We start from the raw sequence: 26,253 nt of genomic DNA, 5'->3' as shown, positions 1-26,253 counted from the left end.
CCCCCCCTCCGTCGCAACGCAATATGTCAGCAACCGAAAGCCGAGCGAGCAGCGCGCATGCTTCTCGAACCCCGGCCGAGTCGTCAAGACAGCGCCCTGTCTCACCCGCTCTACAACCTGCTGCCGGCCAGCATACTCCTCTTAATGTCGCCAATATCCCTGCCTCACGCCCTGCCGCGGCCCCAGAATCCTCTCCTGACTCCTCACCCACCCAGACCGACTCCACACGAGATTCGGCCTCCTTCTCCCCTCAGCGCATCAAAGTCCGCGACTTGAAACACATCCAGACCCTGGCGGACAACGATATGAATCCCTTTGCAGAAGATGGCAACAAAGTTGGTGACCAAGGTCCGCAATATGAAATTAGCGGCATGCCAATTGAAAATATCATCGAGATGGTCGCCGGTCTTTTGACTAAGATTACTGCTACAAACGATCGGCAACACCAGCATCTACATCGTCAGATGACTCCACCGGAAGGTGGTTCGTCTTCTAGTCGGTTGCAATCGAACAGTGTACTGGCCTTTCACGGAAAGAACGTGCCTAGCATAACGATTCTGAGCTACCTTCTCCGCATCAACAAATACTGTCCTACGAGCTACGAGGTGTTCCTGAGCCTTTTGGTTTATTTCGATCGCATGATGGAAAAGGTGAATGCAGGCGCCATGCAAAATCTACGAGAGATGGATAGACATGAACGTGCTGTAGCCTCCGAACAAGAAGTCAAGAGTCCTGTTTCTACACAATCCATCGAGGGCGTGGTACCCTCAAGCCATGGCTATGCACAAACAGCAACGCCTCCGTTATCTGGTGAGCTCGAAACATCGAGTCAAGGAGCCGTACCTGGAACCCCTCATAGCAAAACTCGCCAGCCGGACTCTCCAGCAGCATCTACATTAGACGCAGACGCTCTCGACCTTTCATATCTCTTCGTGGTTGACAGCTTTAATATTCACCGCTTGATCATTGCTGGTGTGACCTGTGCAAGCAAATTCTTCTCCGACATCTTCTACACAAATTCGCGTTATGCCAAGGTTCGTTCCATCCCAAATCATCTTCTTTTGCCTCGCTGACATGTGTTACCAGGTTGGTGGTCTTCCGCTCCCTGAGCTCAACCATCTCGAGTTGCAATTCTTACTCTTGAACGACTTTCGTCTATCCGTGCCTGTCGAAGAAATCGAAGCATATGGAACAACATTGGTCGAGTTCTATGCTAGAGAGGTTTTGGCTCAAAGAGCAGAGCAAGCCGACTAATTAACCGATCGCTTGTCTGGCTTGGTACGCAGACAACCGCCCAATACAAGCACCTTGCTCACGCACCGAACACGAGTCGTGCAAGAGTGCATCGCATATCAGTCTCTTGCGAAAGGCTCGCTCGAGAAACTGGACTCCTTACGACGAAATGACAGCAACCTGTTTTGGCCTCTTGTTGAGGCATATGATGAGGAAGGTATATTAGAGCGTGGTGTTGTCCTGTTTTAGAGCCTCATAGATTCAACATACCCTGACCGACACTTTTTACTTGGCATCTGGTTTTTGTCCCCTACTCTTTTGCTCTCTAGCCATTGTTTTCTGCCTTCGATATACCCAGTTTCCTTTCAGGTTCCTCTGGCTCCTTTGGCGCTCGCGCCTTCTTGTTAAAGTGGCGTTGCCAACATTTTACGAGCAGTTTCATAGTCGTTACCTATGCTAGCAAATCATCGTTGTCCCAGCCTTGCATGTGGGGGTTTCGTTATGACATGCAACGCTTCATTTAAAGTTCGTCTATGCCGAGAAGTGTTGAACACAAGCGAGGTATGAACGATTGTTCAAGAACGCGTCGGCAGATTTCGAGTCAATCGGTAGACGTGCAGATGAGTGCACAAATTGGATGCCTTTGCAACCCCTCCGGCAAAGACAAGTATCAAGTACATGCTCATGCGCTGTCGAACATGGGTTCGACGGCTTTGTTTCCTTCGGCAAGCACTTGCCATGTTGGTCACATATAGAGGCGCATGGACCTATGTAATGAGAAGGAACATAAACGAGCGCCAGAACAGGCTGTACTTTTGGTTGGAGGGTGGGTCTGTCCCAATCGATGGTAAACATGCGTCACTTGTACGATCGTTGCAGGGAATTCGCAACTTCGATGGCAGCGCCCAACGGGCAGGTCCGGGTGCCTGTTTTTTTGCATCGATCGTCAGACACGAAGGGGTGGGCTAGTAAACAGGGTAAAAGTTGGTCATGATCCTCCTGAAGCTACACGTTCTTCGTAGTCGCGAGGAGGCTACAAGAACGTAAACACATATATACAGACTCTGGCGCTTCTCTCTGCGAACTACTACTTACAAGCATACTTCTTGTGGTGCGATTTCAACAGTGTCGCGAGGTGAAGTCAAGCTGAAACCGACAGGGCACAGCAGCCAAGCAAAGAACTTTGAGGTTGTGCGCGGCGACAAAGCTAACTAGGCTATTTTGGAAAGCTCGACCGTCACTCTTGCATAACAGGCTCGCACGTCCGTCGGCTTTGTCTACAGAACTTTCTGGACATTGCTATTAAGCTGGTTGACGCCCTCTTCTTCCTACAAGCACCAGTCATAATTTGGGTTGATCCCTCACCTACAAGATCTTTTTGACCTACTCCAGCTGTCGCTCTTGGTGAAACGTTGGCCACTCATTACAGGGTCCACATCTAGGCTTCTTTCCATCAGAACATTCCCCTACCTCCCTCCACACATCATGTCAACATTCGTCGCTAGTCTGTGAGTACTACTATGCACAACGACTGATTGACTGTTCGGGTTACTGATGTTATCAGGTTCCTGCCGTATACGGTTGACTTTCATGATGAACCAGAGGCACCTAAGCGACCGAATCCGCAAAGGATGCACAGTCGAGCTGGTTCGGCAACTGACATGAAAGCTCTTGCGAACCAAGCAGCAAGTTTATTCAATGGTCCTCCTGTCCCTCCCAAAACTCCTGCAGAGGAGAAGCAGGACGATTTCTTCACCCAACTGCAAAACGATCCTCGCATCAAGCCTAGTGACCCGCGCTCGCTTGCTCGTACTGAAGCAGCTCCTCCAGAATGGGGCGCCGCTGCTCAATTCCTCAACCAACCTAAATCTACTGCTGGTCCTCTTCCATCTGGTAGCATTCTCGACTATGTGAAGTCGGAAAGGAAGGACCCGGAACTACTAGCCAAGCACACAGCTCAGAGGAAACGCAGGCCGACTACTGGCACTTCGCGTAGAGGAAGCAACGAGCGAAATTTCGCTAGGAAGACCTGGACCGTCGAGCCTGCCATCCAAGGAAACGGTGGCTTGATCAATGCCATCCGCGCCCACGACGCTCTAAGATCTGACGAAGATTTTCAGAAGATATGGGTTGGCACTCTTGGTTTCCCTACCGATGCTCTGCTCGGTTCCAAGAAGGAAGAGATTTCTGACAGACTGGCTAACGAGTATGATGCCGTGACTGTCTATCCTTCGGATCGAGATATTGACGGACACTATACGCACTACTGCAAGACCATTCTCTGGCCAGTCTTCCATTATCAGATTCCTGATCACCCAAAGAGTAAAGCTTACGAAGACCATTCCTGGGAGTTTTACAGAAACGTCAACCAGAACTTTGCCGACAAAATCATCGCAAACTACAAGCGCGGCGATATTATCTGGGTCCATGATTATCACCTTCTCCTTGTGCCTGGTATGATTCGTAAGAAGTTGCCTGACGCCCAGATTGGCTTCTTCCTCCACGCAGCTTTCCCTTCTTCTGAGGTATTCAGATGTCTTTCTACTCGTAAAGAGCTTCTTGAAGGTATGCTTGGCGCCAACCTTGTGGCTTTCCAGACGAAGGAGTATGCACACCACTTCTTGCAAACTTGCAGCCGCCTTCTCACAGTCGAGGCTACTCCTGAGGGAGTGCAGTTGGAAGAACGTTTTGTGAACGTCAGCCACGAACCTATTGGTGTGGATCCCGAAGGTATGGCCAAGGCTAGAGAAGAGCCTGAGGTGAAGGACTGGATCAAGGTGATTCAGGAAAGATACAAGGGCAAGCACCTTATTGTTGCTCGTGACAAGCTGGACAATGTCAGAGGTGTCAGACAAAAGCTGCTTGCTTTCGAGTTGTTCCTCAACAAGTACCCACAGTGGCGTCAAAACGTAAGTCGAAGATTAATCGAATTCTGTTAAACGTCTAACATAATTTCTACAGGTCGTGCTCTTGCAAGTCGCCACATCCACTACAGAGAACAGCGAACTCTTGGCTACCGTTTCCGACATCAACACGCGTATTGACTCGGTACACTCGACACTTGCACATCAACCTCTGGTCTTCTTGAAGCAGGACATTTCTTTCTCTCAATACGTTGCTCTGCTCACTGTTGCTGATGTCATGATGATTACCTCCCTCCGTGAAGGTATGAATCTGACAGCCCACGAGTTCGTTCTGTGTCAAGATGGAGCTTCGACAGAAAAGAAATACGGTCCTTTGATTCTCAGTGAATTCACTGGTAGTGCTTCGGTATTTGGTGGCAGCGAAATATCTGTCAACCCCTGGGACTACCAGAAGTGTGCTGAAGCCATCAAGCTCGCTTTGGAGATGTCTCCCGAGGAGAAGGAACGTCGTTACACCAAGCTCTCCAACGTTGTGCACAAGCAGACTGGAGATTACTGGTTTACTCGCTTGACCGAATCTCTTGAAAAGGCTACAAAGGAACAGTTCTCTCGCGATGCTATGTCGATCCCTCGTCTGTCGGTCACTTCGCTTGCTCAAAAGTACAAGGACGCAGAGCGCAGAGTCTTCATCCTGGACTACGAGGGTACCCTCGCTACATATGGTACAGACAAAGATGTTGTTTTGACATCTCCTCAGCGTGTCCTTGATACACTCAACGACCTGTTATCTGACAAGAAGAACCTTGTTTATGTCATGTCAGGTCGCACTCCTGAAGAGTTGCAGCGCCTGTTCCGCCAGGTCCCCAACTTGGGAGTCATCGCCGAGAATGGATGTTTCTTGCGCGAATGGGGTGCTCATGATGACGAGTGGACTGCGTTCGCAGATGTCGAGGCATGTGCTGCTTGGAAGAAAGACGTAAAGTCAATCTTTCAATACTACTCGGAGCGTGTCGAGGGATCATGGATTGAGGAGCGTCATTGCTCCCTCGTCTTCCACTACGAGAAGGCAGTGGATCCCGAGGCTGCTCGTGCCCAGGCGGGTGATTGCGCCAACCACATCAACGACAGCTGTCAGAGCTACAGAGTGCAGGCCATTCCCACAAGCAAGGCTGTCACCGTCGAGTCACTAGATTGGAGCAAGGGCTCAGCAGCCACCAGTATCTTCGAGAAGCTTCGTGAGAAGAATGTCGAAGGTAAGGGACGCACACCACCTGACTTCCTACTGGTTGCTGGCAACGATCGCGAGGACGAGACCATCTTCCAGTGGGCCAACAACCTTTCGGAGCAGGGCAAGGTTGCCAACGTCACCACTGTCAGTGTGGGTAAGCGCAACACGCAGGCCATGACCACTCTCACTCAGGGCACGACTGGTCTGATCAGCGCGCTTCAGAAGCTGTCCAACTATTCGTATGAGACCGCACCTGAAGGGTCTGGTGGCCGACGCCCATCTGTTCTCCTTACTACTGGTTCCTAGTTGGAGTCTTCGGCACTGTGATCCCTGTTGTTGTTGGTGAGAGGTTATGCATGATGGTCATTTGGCGAGTCTGTACTACTAGTTACTTCTTTCTCTTTTCCCTGTTCTTGCTTTCCATAGCGCCTTTGCTTACCTTCTGTATGTCATGACGGTAAATGAGTAGTAGTCTCCATGAAGTCACGTTTGTTGCATGAAACGATTTTGTCTCAACCTTTGTTTCGTGTTGTTCTCGAGTGTACCCTAGAACCCTAAACAAAGCTCCATCTCTGCCATATCCATGGTAGAGTAAGTTGCGGCTGCTTGCTCAACCAGTGTGTGTGTGTGTGGGTGCACGTGTCCACAACAACAATTTAATGTCAAGCGTTGTGGTGAAGAATCCTTCGATCGACCGCCCAGGCGGCTCAGGTCGGCATCATCATCGAGAACAATCGAGGATGTTGCATTCCTCAAACAAACCCTCTGGCAGTTTTATTATTTCTATCCTCTTGAAATATGTTAGAGGCAGCAAAATCACCGTTCCGATCCTCTTTCCGCGATGTGGGCGTTTCGATCAACGAGTGCGCGGGAACTCGGCTTGTCATGCCAGGCAAGCTGTACATCTGCGCCCGCCTCGACGACGCAACCGACGAGGACAATGAATTCCTTCGCAACGACACCAGATTCAAGACCATTGTCGACACTGATCGCAAGCAAGGCCGACCATTCAACACGATATCCACCACGAGTGGGATGACAAGCAGTATCTCTACGACCAAGTTTCTCGGCATTACTCGCTGCCGTGTCAATCTAATGTCCAAGTCATATATCAATAAAATCATGGCGCAGCTATCTGTCTGGACACATTGGTGAGTACCACAACTTCTTCCAACAGCACGTCACTCTTCCTGATAATCGCTTAGTAAAATGGTGTTTGGTATGTTCACATTCAACACCTCTGCACTGGAACAGCCAGTGACAGATGTAATACTCGCTCGTGGACCCATAGGAGAAAGTCTCGACATACTGGACACAGCACGACAGCAGATCTGCGAAGTCTTCAATGCCGTGCTAAGCCACGATGATGTATACCCGCTTCTGGTATGTGGCGGCGACTTGATGAGAGACCAGAATCTGCTGGTTGTTCTGATCTTACTGCTCTTGAATGTGCCAGTCGAGCATATCTCAACAAACTTTGTCTCTTTGGTGGAGGATCTACAAATCGGTTTGAACCAATGCAAAACCAAGGTTGAATTTGAGCTCGGTCAAGCCATGGTCTCAGCCAGACACCAGTGGGTTGGTGCCATCAGGGCTCATCTTGACAAGGTATATGGCGGGGCAGAGGAATATCTGTCACAAGGAAGCGTGACTTTGGAGTCACTTGATAGCCTGCGAGATGCGCTTCGGGGAGGCACAAAAGCAGGGTGAGCTTCGAGTCGTTCTGCCATGCAATGTAATCTCTCAGCATCCTATGCTGAACTTGGTCGTAACAGTCCCAGCTACACATGTTTGCTTACCGCTATACACACTAACTTGGCTCTGAGAAACGGTACTTGATCCGCCGATGATCTTGCAGTATCTTCAAGGTGCGGTTGTATGAACAACGTGGATGAGCTTCCGAGCCGACATAGGCTTGAGGCTTTAATGTCACGCCGCCGCCAACCCTCCTTCTTGATGTTGTAAACTTTACATTTTGCGAGGTTGTTCGCGTGTAATGTCTACCTAGGCTGAATGTTTCGCTATTACAAGATCGATCACCAAGTCTCAGTACGGTTATGGGTCTCCAGACGCGTGGACGTTTGTGTGCTTCTGCGGCAATCCGGGAGGGGATTCGTATTGCCGAGACACTTTAACCGTGACTACCGCAAATCTTGTTTGAACAACGAGTGATTGAGTATAGTGTGTGGTGTATGTAGCGAGCTTCGTGTTAGTAGGACTATAACATGATTGAATCGTCTCTGCTGTTGATGACTTATACAAAGCGTGGCGTCAGGGTGATACCACTTGCATGAAATGTGTTGAACCCAACTTAGCCAAGCCGAGTCGAGCCCTGTCGTGTCACATCCTTGACTCGAAATTGTCTCTCCCACAAAAGCTGCAGAGCCTTGAAAGCTCTGATCATCCATCATGACAGCCGACCCGATTGAGATCGGATATTCAATCTCCACTTGCCACAAGGGTCACCATTGTAGAATCAGTTTCAACTACATATACAGGGCCGTCGATCGTTCAGCCAAGATCCTGAATCTGGCCAACCGGATTCAAACCTTGACAAGCTAAGGTGATGTGGTGTAGTGGTAGCATGTGTCGTTGTGGAGGTTAAAGTCCAGCAACGCCGACCCGACGGCGGTTCGATTCCGCCCATTGCCAGGATCGTATGTTTTGGTTTTTTTGGTTACATGTGGCAGTTGCTCTATCGAGTGGTGCTTTCATTCTGTTGGTGCGTGGTAGATTGTGGACGAGAAAGCGATCGGTGATTCGGTTGGGGATGAAACGCCATGGGGGCATGTGATATGGTTTGTTTGCATTTTGATGTCTGGTTCCATATAGTGAGGTCGAGATGCGTGTTTTGTTTCTGCTCGCAGAGCAAGAGTCGCGTGTGCTGTACAAATTCGAATGGAAGGTCACTCGAGGGGCTCGAGTCGAGGAACAGTGGAGAGAAAGAAGGCATGTTGAACAAAATCGAAGGCATATTTTACGAGACGTGAAAACTGCACTCAAGATGCGGTATGAACACGCTTCGTTCCAAGAATAAAGAATTATAGGGAAAGAAACATGAACAATGGGGTCATGATAACATGACTTTCTGAGGTGCTCATTACACCTCTCGCGACTTCGTTCCTCATCATCCCCTTTTCGTCGCAGATTAAACCCGAAACGCCCTGCTTCCAGAATATGATGGGTAATAGTTCTCCCAAAAGAGAGTACATGATGCGCAATGCAGACCACCCCAAAAGATTTGCAAAGAAGAAACAAAAAACATGAATGCAAGGCCGCTGAAACTCCGTATCGATGCGAGAAACGTTTCAAGCAGGACTGACTGCTTTTGAACTAGGTGGTGAGTGGCTGTTGTAAGGTCTTGGGCCTTGGTAGATGTAGACATCAACGGCAGTCGCGGAATCGCCGTAGCCGTGACCGGGTTCACCAGGAACCGGCAGGGAGGTTTGTGACTTTCTCTGGAAACCCTTTGAGTGGAAGAGGTCCCAAAACATGGATTCGCTCTCATGACGGACTTTTGTCGAAATGAGGATGACTGCTTTTGGTGAACGCTGAATGAGGCGTTCGAGCGTGCTCACTAAGAGTGGGATGCTCTCGGTGTTGTAGATACATTCGGCGACCAGAATTAGGCCGAACGTGCGAGAGGAGATTTTTGGTGGCAATGGGGCCTCCCAATCCAGAGGAGCGAAGTCGATATTTGAGGACATGGCAGGGTTGGCGGCTTCGATATTGCGCTCGACCAATTCATCGACCTCGGGCAAATCGGTGAGGAGGACATCGCAGTCGGGTACGGTCTGAGCAAGACCAATACCAACGACACCACATCCACAGCCCAGTTCTAGGACATTCAGTTTCTTATATGTGGCGGAAGACAAGACACTTTCAAGCAGTGGTGCTTCGTGAACGGAGCGAAGGGCAACCACGCGATCGAGGTAGGCGGTCAGAGCCAAGCTGCCATCCCAGAGATGGCGGGCAATACTCTCACCAGTGTCTTCGAAGATGTTCAGAGTGCGCCCGGTCAAAGGAGTGAAACGGCGCTCGACTCGTCTGTCTGTGTTGAAGGTGCCCTTGGTGGGGTTCAGAGTCTCACTCCACACGGAGATGATGCCTGGAAGGTGACCTTGGGAATGGTGATCCTCGAAGCAGTCGTACATGGAGGTATTTGTTTTTGTGTGGACGTGGAGTTTGGCAGGCCAGTCGATTTCAGTTCTAGTGAGATCGAGGGAGATGTTGAGCGAACGGCTACCGTCCAGCCATTGCAGCGTACGTCGGAGGTATATATCGCCGCCATGGTCAGATTGGCGTAGGGATGCGGCGAGCTGGATGTCGTGAGGGTAAAAGGTCTCGCCTAGGTCGGTAGTGAGAGTAATGACGGCCGAAAGAGTGATGGTGCCGTTTTCGACGTGGATCTTGGGCGTTTTGAGGAAGCGAACTAGAAGAGCATGAGTGTGAGTGGACACCAGGAGAAACAACAAGATGAACAGCGAGGTGATGGACAAGAGTAACAGCAAGGGGAATAGTGATGGGGCCAGCGACAGGGACGGCAACAGACACAGCGACAGATACGGAGACAGGCACGCGGGACCTCGTCAGGTGGCTACCGACAGGCTCGGAGCATGGTATAGGGCAGTGTATAAGGGTATGGGACACTGATTGATAATAGAAACGTGGTGGCTTACTGTAGTGCATGTTTGCGGCGGTCAAGGCGGGGAGGAGGCACGGCAAACTGCTGCCAGGAGACGTAGGCAAGAATCAGGAAGAGCCTCGTCTTTTGGTCTCTGTCAACGAACTCGGAGGGAGTGCGGGCGTTTGCGCGAGCGCAAAGTGCACGAATAGGCCAGTCTGGACTGCAGCGGCACAGCCATCTAGAACGGCGGCCTTTTTTGCTTTTTTCAAGCTGCCGCGATCGACTTGGACAGGTTCGCTGGCTCCGATTATCTTATCTCATCTGATCCCCCGCAGTGCGCCGGTTGGTTGCATCCGATCGAGCCCTGCTCTCCACCCAAGCCCAGCGCGACCCTAAACCTAAGCCACGCCATTTCATCATCCTCCAGCGTCCGGCGCCCAGCGCAAACCCTCGACTCCGCGCGCCATTCCTCCTCCTACGATTCCCCTACCGCCCACTGATGCCCCTCGCCCGTCATGTATCGACGCAGCGACCCTCGCTTCCGCCGCACCATCAATGAGATATCCCAGACCATCGAGAGTGCCAATGAGTCCGCCCAGGCCAACATCTTTACTTTTTCCCACAGATACCTCGGTCCTTGCTTCTCGTCCATTGGCAGTTGCTTCCAATCATGCTCCTCCTGCTTCCCATGTTGCGACGATAGACTACATCGCTCTCGCGCCCGTACACATACCCGCCCCGAGCTGAGCTTCGACTTCTATGACGATTGGGACCATGACGAAACGGCCGGCCTGCTGGCATGGGACAACGATGACTTCGATAGGCTGCAAACAGGAGGAGGATACGGCGCTGGTGCTGTTTCCGATCAACCCGCTCGCGAGCGTGCTATGAGCTATGGTGCTCGCCGTGACAAGTACGGTCGTCGCAAGAGCCAACCGCGGAACGACCCCGAATCAGACCCTACCCTGATTCCTGCCTCGTCTTACTTTGGCTTCCTCGGCAGGTTTTCTAACAGGCTCACTGGAGCCAAGACCCTACGCTACAAACCATCCGCTGCCGATCTACAAGAACACCCTGGCGCCTCGAGGACTATGCCATCACTTGCCGAAGAGGATGACGAGTTTTCTCCTAGAAAGAGAAGCAACACTGCCGGAAGCAACGGGACTGCCGACTCTTTCAGCTCGAGAGGTGATCTGTTCCCAAGCGAGGACGAGGATGATGCCCGCGAGCTCGACGACGAATTCGCCATGGTTCTCGAACGTCGCACTACGGGTGCTGGCCTAGAAGATGTAGACAACAACGGTAAATCCCGTCGCCCGGGGAAACGACCAAGTACCGGTTCTAGGTTATCTACTCGGACCATGTCAAGTAGAAGCACACGCAGCTCCAAGCGGCGGTCTCGTGCAGCTAGCACTTCGCCGTCAAGGGAAGCTACCGTCGAGCCCAAGCCCATACCGTCCCTAACGGAACTCAAACAAGAAGAGGACAGGTTACGGGAAGAGGAAGAAGCCGCTATTGCGAGTAGAAGATATGCTGCCAGAGGTCTTGCACTGAAGCGTGGACTGAGCGTCAGTGAGCAGTTACCCATGGCCCCCGATCCCCTGTCTGGAGAGCCAAAGCCGGTAGTGAGTCCTGATGTCATTGAGGATGTTCACAATGACCAGGATCGGAAGAAAGAAAGTCCACTAAATTTTGAATCATCTACGAACGACAAGGTAACGAGCAGCGACACTGTTCCTTTCCCAAGCTTCAACTCGGACATGGCAGCGTCAGAGGATGAAGTCGAGTTTGCTGAATTTGTACCGGCCCAATTACCTCGGTTTACAGGCTCATGATAGAATTGAACAGCTCATGTTTGCAGCGTTGGTGTCTGGTGTCTGGAGGAGAGTCGGGAAGCCAGGGTACGAGTAATATGTGCATAACGAATCTTCTTTTTGGTCTTGGTATTCTGGTAGATTTGCTTTGAGATGATAGGTAATTATCGCTAAAGAGGCTCTTGAAGCAGCGGGCCGCCGCACTTAATCAATCAACCTTGGACTCCACAGTAGGAGCTTGCTTTACAGGGATGATCCTTGGCCTGGTAGAGAGAGGACGTCATGGATACATTTTTTCCCCCCAACCTCTCGCATGGCCCTATTTGGACCTGTCTCTTCTGCATGAGTCGCAGTTGCTTGTCCCGGCAGAGTGTCGTAGCAGAGATAAGCATGGCAACGTCTTCTGAACGGCAAGCGAGGTGTCTCGGAAAGGGCTCGAAGCCGGGGGTGGCTTGCTGATCTGTGAGTTGCATCTCAGAAATAGAGAGTCGTGGAAATTAGACTGTCAGATTTGGGAATCAACATGGCAGCATTAAGCAAGGCCAAGTCGCTAAGGTTGGGAGCAGTGTCAAGCTGTGTGACATTTGGGCCTTGTCACTTGTTCCATGAAAGCGAGAATAGGGCTCTGCGACAGTTGATTCGCCGGGCGAGATTGGCGCGAAGAGCGGAAACATAACGGCTTTTTGGCTGACGAGTCAAGAAGGGTCGATGGCTTAGGCGAGGAGGGTTTACTGGTAGATGAGCAGGGCAATTTGCTGTCGACCATCTTTTCTTGCACACGACCGGCAGGGAGACTCGACGAGCAAAAGGCAGAGATCTCTTGTGTCCTTGACATTCGCCCCGTGTCGACTTGAAGCTGGGTCTTGTTGCAGGCATCACGCCAGATACATTAGATGAAGGGCGCTAATTAGCGTCATTGGACCAGCAGGCTGCAGATAGGTACTCGTGGTAGTCTTGATCTGATTGTTTGGACGCAATGCAGCAGCATGCCGGCCATCCCACAACGACGTATCAGCTTCCTGCTGCTACCCTGCCGACCTCACAAAGCGCCGTCAGGCCTGCACACGACCTGCCATCGTCCTCATCGCCAACCCTCAGAAATTCGCCGCCTATCCATCCGCTGCATGGACATCCACCTTTCCGTGCCAGGCCGCTAGAGACCACTCGTCGTCTGCGTGCGTCCCATGTCCAAGACACTTCTGCCGCCGCCTCGCCCAACATGGTCCCGCCAACACCCACCACTGCTTCCCAGCGCGGCGCGAATGTCTCCTTGGCCCAGCAACGCACTGTCTCGATGGATTCGACCTTGTCCTCGCTCTCGTCGTCGACCGCTCCACAGCCCATCGTCCGCTCGCAATCAAACATCTCGCTCGAACCAACCGATATACCTACCTTGATCGCAGCTGCTGGTTCCCCCGAGGCCGCCATCGCGAAACTGCTACAAGAGAAACATTCCGCTTCGACACACACTACCCAACTGTGGAGGCTTGTGGAAAAGCAGAGGGCCATGATCCTTGGCCTTAACAAGGACTTGGAGCGTACACTCAAAGAGAAGGAGAAGTATCGCAAAAGACTCAAGGACTTGGTCGGCGAGCAGTCGTCCCGCCCACCTACCATGAGAGAAAGTATGGGTTCTGCCAGCCTTGACAGCCAGTCGCCCAATTTGCCCGCCTCTAGTCCACCGTTGCCTGCGAGTGCATCTCTGGACAGTCTGCCCGCAGGTTTGCAACGCTCCACCCGAGTCCAGCCATCCGTCTCAGCCTCTTCTTTGCCTGGTCTTCCAACGTGTTCCGCTGCAAATGGTCCTAAAACTCCCAACATATCCGATATCCCTCAAGTAGTATCGCCCAAGTCTTTTTCGAGCCCGAATCAAAGACTACGCAAGGAGAAGCCCGCCCCACTGGACCTATCGAGCGCCCCGACTATGCTCTGCGAAGCCTCAGATTCAGATGAAACCCCTCCGCTTTCGAGAGGAAGGAAGAAGACAAGAGCAGATGATGATAGGCTGAGAGAAGCGTTGGCCAGTCAGAGCGAGCACAAAGAGACAGTCCAGAATGGTAGCAGAAGTGCTCCTCCTCCAACTGCCGACCGACGTATCCCTGCCCCTGCCGACTTGGACGCTGATCCAGGTCTGCTCAGTGACACTGATCAGGGCGTACTCAGTGATGCCGAAACGATCGATTTTGGTTCTCCCCAGCTTGCTCAAGTTCAAACGTTCCAGAGCATGGGCCAGATGGTATCAGCCGATGCTCCTGCCCAACCCAAGCGTCATCCTGTCTCGTTGACCGTGTTGAGTCCTGGGCTACCTATGAGCCCTCGTCCGAGCGACAGACCCATGAATTCACCTATGCCCAGAGCTTTTAAGCAATCGCTGACCTCAATACCAACTTCGCCTAGAGTGGGAGGACAGACGCCCCTGTCTCCACGCGCTCCTCGCCAACCAATTCCAATGCCACCTCAAACTCCTCTCTCATTCGCTTCGCCTCATCTGGCTCGTGCCGAGACCTACCAGGCTCTTGCAGCAAGCTCCATGTCTGATAGACTCGCTGTGCCCTCGCAGTCCAACACGCCAGAGTCCGAACAACCATCAAATGTACCCGCACCGAGATCTCCTGGTGAAGTCTACCGCGGTTTCGTATCGGAGCAATATCCTGGCCTCCTCCTGCCTCCAAACGCTCTTCCCTCGATATATGTAAAAGTCGACTCATCGCGTCTGCGACCTTCCAGGCAGAGCTACATGGCACCCAGGCCATCTGAGGAGAACCCTGTCATTACACTTGCTGTCTTTGCTAGATCTGATAGAAGTCAGTTATGGCGTGTGGAGAAGTCGTTGACCGCCATGTCAGTCTTTGATCAACAAATCAAGGTCGCATCAAATTTCAGAACAAAGCTTCCGGATCGTTCTTTGTTCACCGGACACGCACCTGCTCGGATGGACGCTCGCAGAAATGCTCTCGGCGTTTACTTTGACAGCATGCTCGACACTCCTATGGACGACCAAGCTGCCCTGATTATTTGTGGCTTCCTGACTGCTGATGCGATTGGGCCCGATATGCCTGAATACTTCTCTCAAGAAGCGACCAACCCGGTCAAAATCCCTGTAGTTCAAGGTGCAGGTGTTCGCAAAGATGGCTACTTGACAAAACGTGGAAAGAACTTTGGTGGTTGGAAAGCCAGGTATTTCGTCCTGGACGGACCGGTACTCAAGTACTTCGAAGCTCCTGGTGGTGCAATCTTAGGCTCAATCAAGCTGTCAAATGCGCAAATCGGCAAACAAGCACAGCATGCGACGCGACACGACGACGATGACAACGATACCGATTATCGTCACGCTTTCCTAATCCTGGAGCCCAAACGTAAGGATTCCACGAACCACGTGCGCCATGTACTTTGCGCCGAAAGTGACGAAGAACGCGATGCCTGGGTTGAGGCCCTGCTGCATTATGTTGACCAAGTCGCTTCTCCCACAATTTCGAGAAAGCAAGATTCGATGAATGCGACACGTAGTCCGCGTCTCCAGAAGTCGATGAACGACCTCTCTTCAGCAAGCTCGAGACAGTCTGATAGCTCTTCTATGCTTCGTAGCATTCCTTACCAAGCCACAGTGCCTGCCGAAGCGCCTGTCATCGGACCTAATCGCGACCTTGCCACGCCGTCACCAGTCAACTCTCCGGCCATTGGCGACAGCGATTACCACCCGCAGATCTCTGGTCCGACGAACGGTGCGGTGATCCAAAATGCAGAGTCGTGGGGTAACAAAAAGGACATCATCACCCAGACCAAAGACAAGAAGCGAAGCATCTTTGGCTTCCGAGGCCGCTCGTCATCCGACACAGTTCCTGGCAGTGTGCCCAAGGATCTGATCCAGAGCGAGTCACCCGTTCTTATTCGGCCAGTCTTTGGCGCTCCCTTGGCTGAAGCCATCGAGATAGCGCCACCATCAGATGTTCCTGTGCACCTCCCTGCCGTGGTGTATCGTTGTATTGAATACCTCAGAGCGAAAAACGCTTCGTCTGAAGAAGGGATATTCCGTCTTTCTGGCTCGAACATTGTCATCAAGGCATTAAAGGAGCGATTTAATACCGAGGGTGATGTCAAACTTCTCGAGGGCCAATATTACGACATTCACGCTGTCGCAAGTCTGCTGAAGCTGTATCTTCGAGAACTGCCGGCCAGTATCCTCACAAGGGAGCATCATCTTGAGTTCCTCAAAGGCTTGGATGTTGATGAGAAGATCAAGGTCGAAGTATTCAACGTTCTTGTGAACAAGCTGCCACGAGCAAATCGAGAGCTACTGGACATTCTCAGCACGTTCTTGCGCGAGATCGTGGATAGAGAGGGCATCAACAAAATGAGCGTCCGCAATGGTAAGTAATTTCTCCTCGGATCGTTATCGTATGACATGCTAACATTACAACAGTTGGCATTGTGTTTGCACCCACACTTAATATACCGGCTCCTCTCATCTCACTGTTTGTAATGGAGAATGACCGAGTCTTTGGTACCCCGATCGACATCACGACACCAGTATCGCCTTACCCTGCAGCAGACACACCACTCTCTGGGGTGACGCCCGAAAGTGTCAGATCACCTCGACACAAGCCGAGCAGTGATTTTTCGATACCCAACTATAATCAGCCCGGCTATAACCAGTTAGGCTTCTTCCAACAATCTGCACCTTCCAGTCGCGAAGGCTTTGATAGTGGGATCTATTCGTCCAACAAGGAAAACGGGCCAACATCATACCACGACCGATTCTCAGCATCAAACGGGAGTCGCACAACACAGCTGAGTAATTCTATGAGCAAGCAGGCCAAGCGAGATTCAAATGCTTTGTATATGAACCTCGGACCCATGAGCCTCAAAGAGGCTCCTCTCAGTCGTCTACGGGAGGCTGAAAATAATACGTGAGTGGCACGAAAGAAGCAGCATCTGATTGCAGACCAAGTCTTTACCAGACGATTTTAAGCCACTCAAAGGATCTTTTACAGGAGTTTACAAGGCGCTCAAAGGGCGAGATGTGGCAGAAACGACAAGTGACGCATACAAGTCTCTGATTGTCACTAGATGATATAGCATTATTTCCATTTCCGAGATTCCCCTTTATGGTAGCAGCAGCTACCGAGCATTTTCTTTGGGCATTCATGTTTAGCAAGGGTGGTTGGCAGATAGACAAGAATACAAAATTTTAATTCATGATAATATTCCACGATTCATGGCAGGTGTCTGATCAGTTTGGGTGAGCAGATGTCACGGTGAAACAAAGCAGTTGCGGAGGAGGTGCACGGGCGCCATCGGGCCGCAGCGGTGGACAGTGTTCAGCGGACATCAACAAAGCAGGTGCTCGGGTCAACAACAGCGGCTCGCATTGCATCGCTGACCAAGAGCCGTGTCTGCTGCGTGCCAACCCACTTCCCATCCGCAGACTCGACCTCATATCCACTCGACTCGACAACCCGCGCTTCCCTTTGTTGATGGCCGTGTCGTTGCTGGCTTGACGACACCACCGCTTCCCCGCCGACACAGTAACGCCCGCAAACGAAGACACACGCCCATTACGATTTAGATTGTTCTGTCTCATCTCTGTGAGATTGGCACAGAGCCCAACACAGCCAGATCGTCTCATAAAATTCTGGACACACCCTACGCAGCTGCTACATCCAACACCACAACCTCGATATGGCGTCTATATTCGGAGGAGGGGCAGTAGATCCCGAGACCCTCTACACCAAGCAAGCCTGCATTGGTGAGAAGACCCCTCTGGTCAAGCTTGGAAGAGCGCGCGCTGATGCACTGCAACAGGAGGTGGCAGCTTCGGAAAGGTCTACAAAGGGTGAGTCGCAGACCGTCTACATATTCAAAGTCTAGACCGCTGACCATCTGTTGTCGCTAGTGTCGAGAAACGTACCGGTCAAGCCGTCGCCATCAAGGTCATCGATGTAGAAAATGCAGAAGATGAGGTAGACGACATCATTCAGGAGATCTCCATCCTCTCTGGCCTCAACTCTCCCTACACGACAAAATACTATGGATCATACCTCAAGGGCTCGGATCTGTGGATTATCATGGAATACTGCTCTGGTGGCAGCTGTGGTAATCTCATGAGGCCTGGCAGTATCCCCGAAGATTACATTACCATCATTATCCGTGAACTGCTCATGGGTCTGGAATACCTGCACAATGACAACAAGCTTCACAGAGATATCAAAGGTGACGACATTAGACAGGCTCAACCTAGTTCTTTGCTGACCGAGACTCGACAGCTGCAAACATCTTGCTTGGTGCGAATGGACAGGTGAAACTGGCCGACTTTGGTGTTTCTGGTCAACTATCTGCCACTATGACCAAGAAGAATACCTTCGTAGGAACTCCATTCTGGATGGCCCCAGAGGTTATCAAACAATCGGGATACGACCACAAGGCCGATATCTGGTCTCTTGGTATTACTGCCCTGGAGCTGGCCTACGGAGAGCCCCCTTATGCCGACATTCATCCCATGAAAGTTCTTTTCCTCATTCCCAAGAACCCCCCTCCACAACTCGAGGGCGATTTCAGCCAGTCTTTCAAAGACTTTGTCAACCTTTGTTTGCGCAAGGAGCCCAAGGAACGTCCCAGTGCCAAAGAGCTCCTCAAACACCCCTGGATCCGCAAGGCCAGAAGGACTACGTACCTGACCGAGCTGATCGAGAGATATGAGAGATGGCAGGCACGCCACGGTGATCGCGAAGAAGATGACGATGAGGTCCGCGAGGTATCGCCTCCACGAAGCTCCGAAGACGAAGATCTCTGGGATTTTGGTACGGTTCGACCCCTTTCACGAAGAGCGCCAGGACTGAAGGTCATGAATGAGGCCGCCATGAACACTCGTAACCAGACATCTGTCCCTGAGCCTCAATCTCCCACCAAGCAGTCCGCGTCTCGGTCTGGTGAAGAGAATTCGAGTCGCCGCACTGTCCGCGCAGCACCCAGCATGCCACCACCCCCTTTGCCCAGGGATCTATCTCCCTCAAAGCGTCCGAACTCATCATCGAGTGCCGTGCCTCCTTCACCCAGTGTTGCTGCCAGAGTTCCCTTGCCTGCCTCGCCTATCAAGAAAGTAATGTCACAATCACCATCCGACACTCCACGCACCCCACAATCGACAAGTTCGAGATACACGAACACCCAGGCACAATTAAGGTCACCACCACAACAGATCAATGATGACTTCATCCAGCAGTCTATCGCTTCAGACATGTCTTCTTACATAAAAGGTCTTTCTATGAACGAAAGAGTGAACGAGCCAAGTAGACCTTCGACGCCATCTACACAGAAGCAGACCAGCGCATCAAACCACAACTTGTCCAGATCTCCAGAGAAGACAGCCTCTGTTCCGTTCCCGCTCGAAAGAACGTCTTCTTCCTTGAGCGTTCAACAGCAGTATCAGCAACAGCAACGTCAGCAGCAATCACAACAAACTCGGCCACCACAGCAACAACCCTTGCCTGAGCTGGCACCTAGGAAGTCAAGTCTGTCTGCGTGGTCTACTAACCCGGCGGTGTCAAAAGCGCAAGCATCAGAACCGCAAGTCAGGTCGAGACAAGACTCAGACGTTCAGACTAGATCGAGACAGAATTCGGATGCACCAGGCAGATCAAGACAGGACTCCGATGCTCAACTGAGAGCCAGACAAAATCCTGACGCCCAACTCAGAACACAGCAATCATATGACTCTATGCAGAGCAGTTCATCAAGCAGCAGACCCTCTTCCTCATCTTCGGCTTCAGTCACCGGACCTTCGCCCCCAGCTCAGCCTCAGAACGATGAGATAACCGCTCTGTCAGGTGTTGTAATTCCTGCTCTTGAAGCTGCTCTCCACCGTCGCGCGTATCAATTGTCACAGCTGCAAAAGTCAGCAAACACGCAGTCGAAAGTCGCGCCTTCTCCACAAGACATCATGCTCAAGAGGCAGGCCCACGAGCAGATCCGCAGACTGGTGTCTAAGGTGGGCCGTCTGATGAAGGATATTGATCACTGGGACAGCGTTGCACCTGTGGGCATGGGAGACGGCGTTGAAGGTTTCCTTGAGGGTGTGTTGGAGGAGGTTTTGTGTCGCGTGGAGGCTGAGGATGCTTGAGATTGAAGCACCCAGCACATTTCTTTTCCGATTCTTGTTCCTGCGATTGGAGAATAGACTGGTGTTAGAGGAAGTTGCAAAAGGCCGTGAGCAGCAACTTCGCCTTTGCATAAAGGTCCTCTTCTTTCTGAGGGGAAAGGAGCATTGGGGTCTTGCGACTTCCGCAGCACGACCTCAAATTTCCGTCGTTCTGACCGTTTTTGTTTGTTTGTGCTGCATTTTGAGAGCGGCATTCGATTTGGCGAGGCAGCATGCATGCGCAGGGCGCACAAGCTGCGATGGTGTTGAACAGAGAAGAGGAAGCAGGAGAGTCTTACCCGAGATACAATACAAAACCCTTTTGACTTGACTCAAGAATGTCCTTTACCTTCACACATTGAGTATCATACTGTCCTTTTTCCCATCTTTCTATATAGCTGTGATTTGGCTGCTCAATCCTTTCTGTATCTTCCCTGAGCAGTCACCTGAACAGGTGCAAGAAGCCTTCAGACTCGAGTCCAAAGATGTTGCTAGTCTTTCTCACGCATAATTATCATACTCTTTTCTCCAAACTGCTGGCTACCATCTTGTAAGCCATGTCAACTGACCTGTCCGTCTATCACGTCTAGCTCTGCCCTCTTGGTGCAGAGTTTTGAGCAGACCTGTGAGCTATCGACTCTTCCTTCTGCTTCAACTTACAAAATAATGCTGCCCGGATTGTCATTCGACAACCCCCTTCTCGTGAAGCCAATTTCTACACAGCACTTTCAAGTACGGCGGATCCTCTTTTGGCATGATTTCCTTCTTCTCTGTGGATCTGGTCTACCGCACACTTTTGGCGTAGTCAGTATCGTAGAGACTAGCATCGAGAACATCCGAGGCGAAGACGTATGAGCCGAGCATGGAAATTGTATGATGCGCGTGCTTCCACTCTGACGCAGCAGATGTTTTCTCTCGAAGCCTGTTCTTCTTCATGTTGAGTAATCAATCATGCAGCAACAGCGACAGCGACGAAAAGCACACAGGTGTCGGCCACTTTCTTCGGCTCGGTCGTCTGGATCCATGGCTCCCTTCTTTCGGCTCGGTCAGGATTGGGCGCATTCCAGCCTGCGGAGCCGCTCTTGTTTTGGGATCATTCCACCGCCGCCAGAATTGGTTTGCTGAATTCGAAGGAGCGGGCCCGCCCTCGATAAATACAAATAACCTAACTCTCTTATTCTTGGTTCTTCGCGCCGAGAGCGTTTCTTTTTACTCATCACAACAGAACACGTGTGGTGATATTTGTAGTCTTTTTTTCGTGGTTTGATGCCTTTTTAAGAAATTTTTGATTAGTTCGTCCGGCGGGGCTGGGCAGCACCGTCGGGATGGTCGGAGTGGTTCAGGAGGGGCAGGACACCCGCTTTGGCTTGCTTCACCGACTCCCCGCTGAAGCTCACCTCGGTGGCTGCTCTTATGTTTTTTCCCTCTCTGTTCGAGTTTCACGCCCTCAACGGATCTCATTTCTTGGATGGTTGCTCTCATGCGAGAATTAGAATTCGACAGATGCAAGAGCGAGGCTGAAGTTTGATGGTAATGTTGGTTTTTCTTTTTTTTGCTGTTTGCGATACTTGATATGATATTTGATGTTCCCGGAGGCGGATCCGGATTACCTTTGCTGCTGTTGTGGTTTGTGGAATTGATCAAGACGCAGTAACTTGTACACAACAGACGCATATCTCTACAGAATGGTAGTTCTTTGATGCAGATGAGAGAAATTCGCGCAAGCACACCTTCTTTCCTCTGCTCGTTCCTTGTCGGGCTCTTGTTTTGTCTTCATAACTTTCCAAGACTTATAGTCAAGTGTCCTTCCTACCTTTTGACCTATGCTCTACTCGGCCGCATGGAGTTGGCTGACCTCGCAATCATATCCCTCTAAAAGGAGTAGCTTTGTCCTTGGTAATCAAAAGTGTTGTGTTGCAACTTTACCTCGGTGCAAAGACTCTGAAACTTGCAAATACGAGAAATGATCGGAGTAGGGCCCATTTCTTTGTGTCTTTTCTCAGCCGCATTGGTGATCATCACCGGGCCTTTCTTTGTTGTGTTGAGGCTACTATCAGACACACAGTCACACACCGATGACCTCGAGAACGCAATGATGTGACAGTAGCAGTAGAAGGTTACTCCGGTTACCATTCACATACTCTTTCTTCCGTCTTCTTTTCAACAAGAGCCCTTAGGGCAAACAATATGGGCGAGATAGGCTCAGAGTAGTGTCAAGGTGGATTCTACAGTTTTCTACTCTGTGCGTAGACTTTTCTGAGCCTGCATGAGGAACACCCTTTGGATGGAACTCTATGTCGTTGAGCCTCTTCCGTCTCAGCTGTCACTTGACAGATCTTCCAATGCTGACGGTCGCGAGGTCAGCAACAATGATCCTGACATCGCTACGTACGAGAAAACAAGGATCGAATATTGTACTCAGTTTTCCGCGGAACCTCCGTTGACTACATTCTTGAATGCAAAGTCCACTGTAGATCGCGGAAAATAATAATGGAGGCGACAGTCACGGCATGGAGAGCCAAGGTGCAATGGCGATGAAGCAGGTCGGTCCAGTCGTACGACGGGTATACGTCAGTCTCGAATGGCAAGAGGGTACACTAGAGTGATGATCTAGATGTTGCTCAGATGAAGAAACCTTGTCATCCGCTACATAATCGTATGAGTATGACCGTGGTCAGCATGGGTTCTGTGGCTTCTCGTGGGACTTTTTTGGTACACACGTGTTCTGAATGTCATGACGAAATATATCGACCAGAGGTATAGACGGAAATGTCTGTGTATTAGAGATCGCGCGGCTGGAAGCATCTCATGCTGGTATCGAAGCATGACATGCCACAACCTGCCGAGTTCTGCCTGACCGCTTGCCAGGCGTGAAGAAACAATGCAGCTGGTTCAACGCCTCGCTGTTAAAACTTCAAACAAGAGAAGACCAAAAAGGGAAACACAAACAATCAAAAATAAAACAATGTAAACAAGCACCAAGCAATAATCACAAATGCGCTTTTCTTCATCACCTTGCAAGCCCTTCTTGAACCAAGATGACCATGATTGTGACACCTCTGCTGTAGTTGCCTTGTTTTTTGTCGTATGTGCGTCCTTCCGCTAGAAGCACAGTCGAGTCGTCCTCATATTGGTATCCCTCTCCTGCGTCGTGTTGCAGCATATTAGACCACCTCTTCCACCTCCAGAGTAGATCAGTCCAGTATGTAGATGTACCATGTCGATAGCAAGACACAAGAGAGGTGTCGAAACGACCTTTCCTCTCGCATCGTTGTGCGTCTTAGAGCCCGAAGTTGACGACACCCATTCCCTTGGTCTTTGCAACGTCGATCCAATCCACCTCTTCCGCTCTACCTCCATTTAACACTCTCACCCTCTGCTCTTCAAATACCATACTCAACAACTCCCTACTCCTGGTCGCATTCCTCGAGATGCCGGTCCCTTCCATGACCCTCAGTAGCGCAAGGGCTCGAGATTTGGTTTCCGCATCTGGACTCGCGAAGCCGACCATGAACACGGGAAACACTAATTGATGTTGATCGTAGCTTTGGAGGGCAACGGCCGCGTCGACGATGGAGAGAATCTTGAGACTGTGGAGGCGGATCTCGGATCGTTGGGAGGGATTCGAGTGAAATGGTTGGGTGGGGTAGAGGGAGCTGTTCGAGTAGAGTATCCAGACGCTGAACTGCAATTGTGCCTGCGAAGCAAAAGAAGAAGGCATCAGTCAGCTTGGTGAATCTCTTCGACGCGGGAGGGAGGCAAAATGAGCTTACAAAATCTAGGAATATGCGGGCAACCACAGGGAGCCGGCCCGTTGCATATTCTGAGTTTGGCTGGAAGAGATAGGAAGGACAGTAGCGGTGCCATGCTGCGTAGAGCTCGCCCTGGAACTGATCGACCATCTGCGTACATATCGCTAGTACCGAGCTACCACCCTGGCCATGCAAAGTCTGGGCTGTAGCCTCGGCGCGCAACTTGAGCTGTAACTCGCACAGCTTGGCACCCTGTATGTACATGTGATGAGAGAATATGAAGACATCCGGGTGAGTAGTCGTGTCTTCACCGTGCCAGCCTGCGGTTGGTCGTACAATGTCTAAGCCTGAGAAGATGCGATTCCAATTGGGCAGTGCCAGATCATTGCCGAGGAAGGCGCGAACAAAGTGCCCATTACCGTTTCCTGACAGGCAAGCTTGATTGTCGAGGTAAAGCACGTACCACAGGAGGTAGGCTTGTAGGATCCCATTCGATTGTCCTTTGCGGTGCTGGGCTATCCTGACCAGGTGTTGGATGTGGTGCTCCCACATGTTCATGTTGAAGACTTCTTGTGTGTTGTTTGAAGCCTGGGTCGCGTAGCTGATGTCGTAGATCAGCAACAGGAAATGTAGATATAGAAGTCGATCGGAGTGCAGATCGGAGGGCGAGGACAAGCTGGAGGATATGGCTTGGTGATAGTGTTGGAAGGCTTCCGTCAAGAGCTGTTGTTGACCCTTGAGCGCCAGACTGAGCAAGGAAACTGCGCATATAGCATGATAGAGCTGGCAGAGTGTTAGCAGACAATTATGGCAGTCAGAGAGAGTCGCGCATGGTGACAAAGGCTAGCTCATGGAGCTGCTTGAGCTCGCATTCTCACAGAGCAGATCGAGATGCGATGGCGTGGTCGTGGTGGTGTATGCCAAGGAACTTCTCCAGGAACAAGGGAATAAAAGAGAGCTTCGTAACTCACAGGGGGAAAGTCTCTAGCTTCAGCAACGATCGGATCGTCTTGCATGGGTCTGTCGACGAGTAGGCCCTTGCCAACAGGAAATATACGCTTCGAGATGAAGCCTCGATAGTGGACCATAAGTCTCTCGTCTCGAAGCCCCTGAGTGACTGAATCATTGCGGCGGCCGGACGGTAGGCTGGATCCTCGCAGTCCTCCAGTCAAGTTTAGTGAGAGTAGATTCTCCGGTAAACTGGTTCTCCTATCGACAGGAAAGCTCGCTAGACTTGGTAGGGATAAGGGCGCATCCTCAAACTTGGCCAGCACCACGATGTTTGGATCACCATTTGCAGGATTCAGGTTTGGTCTGGGACGTGGGACTTCGGTCGATATTTGACTGTCCCAACTGTTACGACGAGATTGAAGGCTGGATTTTCGTGTTCGTGGTCCAGGGAGCGGTCCATACTCGGGAAGGCCAGCAAAGCTTTCGGGATTGACAACAACGTTGAATGTACCAGGTACTTGCCCTTCAGCTTTCTTTTCGCGATCCTCATCGTTGGTCAGTTCAGCAAACGAGGGAAGGGCATCGTAAGTAGGTGATTGTGATCTTCGGTCATCCAGGATTATACGAGGTGCTTGTGCTGGGCAGCGTCAGCCAACGCTTGCGTGTTGAGACGTACTGATGAGTGCAATGTGCTCATCGACGCTCATGATAAGATGTCACGATGAGCATGAGAGGCGACTTACGATCCCAGACAGCGTTGCCTGTTGTTGACACGTTGGAGTACTTGTTTTGGGTGTTTTGAGTGACGTCGTCGAACTTCCAGCGAAACTCCCAGTCGCATTCTTTATTCAGGCGAGTGCAGGGCTATGAAGATCAGCCAAATGATGTTGCGTAGGTCTCAATGCATCGTGCTTACACCACATCGTGGATGGGTTTCATCACACTTGACCTGGGAGCCTTGTCAGTCGATCTCTCATTGTGGATAGAGGCTTGCGTGTCCTCATCTCCCTGGTATCAACACACCTTTCGTTTCCTGCATGTCCTTTTGAGAGTGTCGAGTCAGTAATCGTCCAATTGTCTTGGTATACGGAAAGGGAATTGAATTACCAGCAGCCGGCCCTCGAGCGGTGCGATAGTCTCGGCCGCGTTGAGGATGTACTTCCGCCAGCAGATTCGATGTCTGTTCTAGCAGAAGTAGCAGGAACGGGCTGCTGGCCTCGAGGTGCTAGAGGTGGAAGCTGACTTCTAGCGTTCGAAGATGCATCAGGTCTTCGATGTTGCATCGAGGCAACAAGACATTGATATGCGGCTACCGGTACGCAAAATCAGGACCTTTTTAGTCAAGGGAAACGGCAACAGCAGAGAGTAGTATTAGCAGGATGAGGAGCAGCTTTTAGCGGGGCAGCTTGGGAAAATCCTAGTATAGGAGCGTCGTGCCGACCCAGCAAGCCAATTAGAGAAGGCGATATGGAGCAAACTGGAAGCAGTGACCACGCAGTTTCAAGAGACATTCAGACTGTCAAGGTGGTAAGTACAGAAGCCGGTGAGGAATTGGAGCCGACGGGGATCGGGCGCAGCGAGGTCGCAGGGTTGGATGATATAAGGGCAAAAGTAAAAAGACGAGAGGCACGCAAGCGCCGTGTGCGTAGG

At 51.2% G+C, this 26,253-nt stretch overlaps 9 protein-coding genes across 9 annotated transcripts; 6 read left to right on the top strand and 3 right to left on the bottom strand.

Annotated features, from left to right (window-relative positions):
• Positions 1-395: 395 nt before the first annotated feature.
• M436DRAFT_35550 (cyclin-related 2) lies at positions 396-1,254 on the top strand (the record flags this gene model as incomplete). The annotated part of the gene is made up of 2 exons (XM_013576237.1): positions 396-1,034; positions 1,087-1,254. The coding sequence occupies 2 exons, from the start codon at positions 396-398 to the stop codon at positions 1,252-1,254; spliced, it is 807 nt and encodes a 268-aa protein (XP_013431691.1).
• A 1,464-nt stretch (positions 1,255-2,718) lies between these two features.
• Positions 2,719-5,631, top strand: M436DRAFT_60098 (uncharacterized protein; the record flags this gene model as incomplete). The annotated part of the gene is made up of 3 exons (XM_013576702.1): positions 2,719-2,741; positions 2,798-4,142; positions 4,195-5,631. 3 exons carry the CDS (start codon positions 2,719-2,721, stop codon positions 5,629-5,631), a joined length of 2,805 nt encoding a protein of 934 aa, XP_013432156.1.
• A 492-nt stretch (positions 5,632-6,123) lies between these two features.
• M436DRAFT_60097 (uncharacterized protein) lies at positions 6,124-7,035 on the top strand (the record flags this gene model as incomplete). The annotated part of the gene is made up of 3 exons (XM_013576701.1): positions 6,124-6,476; positions 6,531-6,544; positions 6,617-7,035. 3 exons carry the CDS (start codon positions 6,124-6,126, stop codon positions 7,033-7,035), a joined length of 786 nt encoding a protein of 261 aa, XP_013432155.1.
• Positions 7,036-8,633: 1,598 nt separating this feature from the next.
• M436DRAFT_69290 (uncharacterized protein) lies at positions 8,634-10,014 on the bottom strand (the record flags this gene model as incomplete). The annotated part of the gene is made up of 2 exons (XM_013576834.1): positions 8,634-9,757; positions 10,005-10,014. 2 exons carry the CDS (start codon positions 10,012-10,014, stop codon positions 8,634-8,636), a joined length of 1,134 nt encoding a protein of 377 aa, XP_013432288.1.
• A 453-nt stretch (positions 10,015-10,467) lies between these two features.
• On the top strand, positions 10,468-11,787 carry M436DRAFT_36903 (uncharacterized protein; the record flags this gene model as incomplete). Its single annotated transcript, XM_013576491.1, has 1 exon — positions 10,468-11,787. The coding sequence occupies one exon, from the start codon at positions 10,468-10,470 to the stop codon at positions 11,785-11,787; it is 1,320 nt and encodes a 439-aa protein (XP_013431945.1).
• Positions 11,788-12,985: 1,198 nt separating this feature from the next.
• On the top strand, positions 12,986-16,677 carry M436DRAFT_35392 (RhoGAP-domain-containing protein; the record flags this gene model as incomplete). The annotated part of the gene is made up of 3 exons (XM_013576213.1): positions 12,986-13,904; positions 14,010-16,133; positions 16,187-16,677. The coding sequence occupies 3 exons, from the start codon at positions 12,986-12,988 to the stop codon at positions 16,675-16,677; spliced, it is 3,534 nt and encodes a 1,177-aa protein (XP_013431667.1).
• Positions 16,678-17,445: 768 nt separating this feature from the next.
• On the top strand, positions 17,446-19,882 carry M436DRAFT_35100 (Pkinase-domain-containing protein; the record flags this gene model as incomplete). Its single annotated transcript, XM_013576160.1, has 5 exons — positions 17,446-17,512; positions 17,569-17,599; positions 17,660-17,976; positions 18,030-19,158; positions 19,504-19,882. 5 exons carry the CDS (start codon positions 17,446-17,448, stop codon positions 19,880-19,882), a joined length of 1,923 nt encoding a protein of 640 aa, XP_013431614.1.
• A 313-nt stretch (positions 19,883-20,195) lies between these two features.
• Positions 20,196-20,836, bottom strand: M436DRAFT_60093 (uncharacterized protein; the record flags this gene model as incomplete). Its single annotated transcript, XM_013576700.1, has 4 exons — positions 20,196-20,249; positions 20,470-20,530; positions 20,561-20,615; positions 20,695-20,836. The coding sequence occupies 4 exons, from the start codon at positions 20,834-20,836 to the stop codon at positions 20,196-20,198; spliced, it is 312 nt and encodes a 103-aa protein (XP_013432154.1).
• Positions 20,837-23,180: 2,344 nt separating this feature from the next.
• On the bottom strand, positions 23,181-25,886 carry M436DRAFT_36113 (uncharacterized protein; the record flags this gene model as incomplete). The annotated part of the gene is made up of 7 exons (XM_013576331.1): positions 23,181-23,597; positions 23,674-24,435; positions 24,624-25,240; positions 25,347-25,467; positions 25,520-25,552; positions 25,627-25,645; positions 25,711-25,886. 7 exons carry the CDS (start codon positions 25,884-25,886, stop codon positions 23,181-23,183), a joined length of 2,145 nt encoding a protein of 714 aa, XP_013431785.1.
• Between the last annotated feature and the right edge of the window lie 367 nt (positions 25,887-26,253).

Source organism: Aureobasidium namibiae (genome assembly GCF_000721765.1).
Source record: "Aureobasidium namibiae CBS 147.97 unplaced genomic scaffold scaffold_1, whole genome shotgun sequence".
Lineage (NCBI taxonomy): Eukaryota > Fungi > Ascomycota > Dothideomycetes > Dothideales > Saccotheciaceae > Aureobasidium > Aureobasidium namibiae.
Note: the sequence above shows the minus strand (reverse complement) of the source record. Positions and strands in the feature narration are given on the sequence as shown.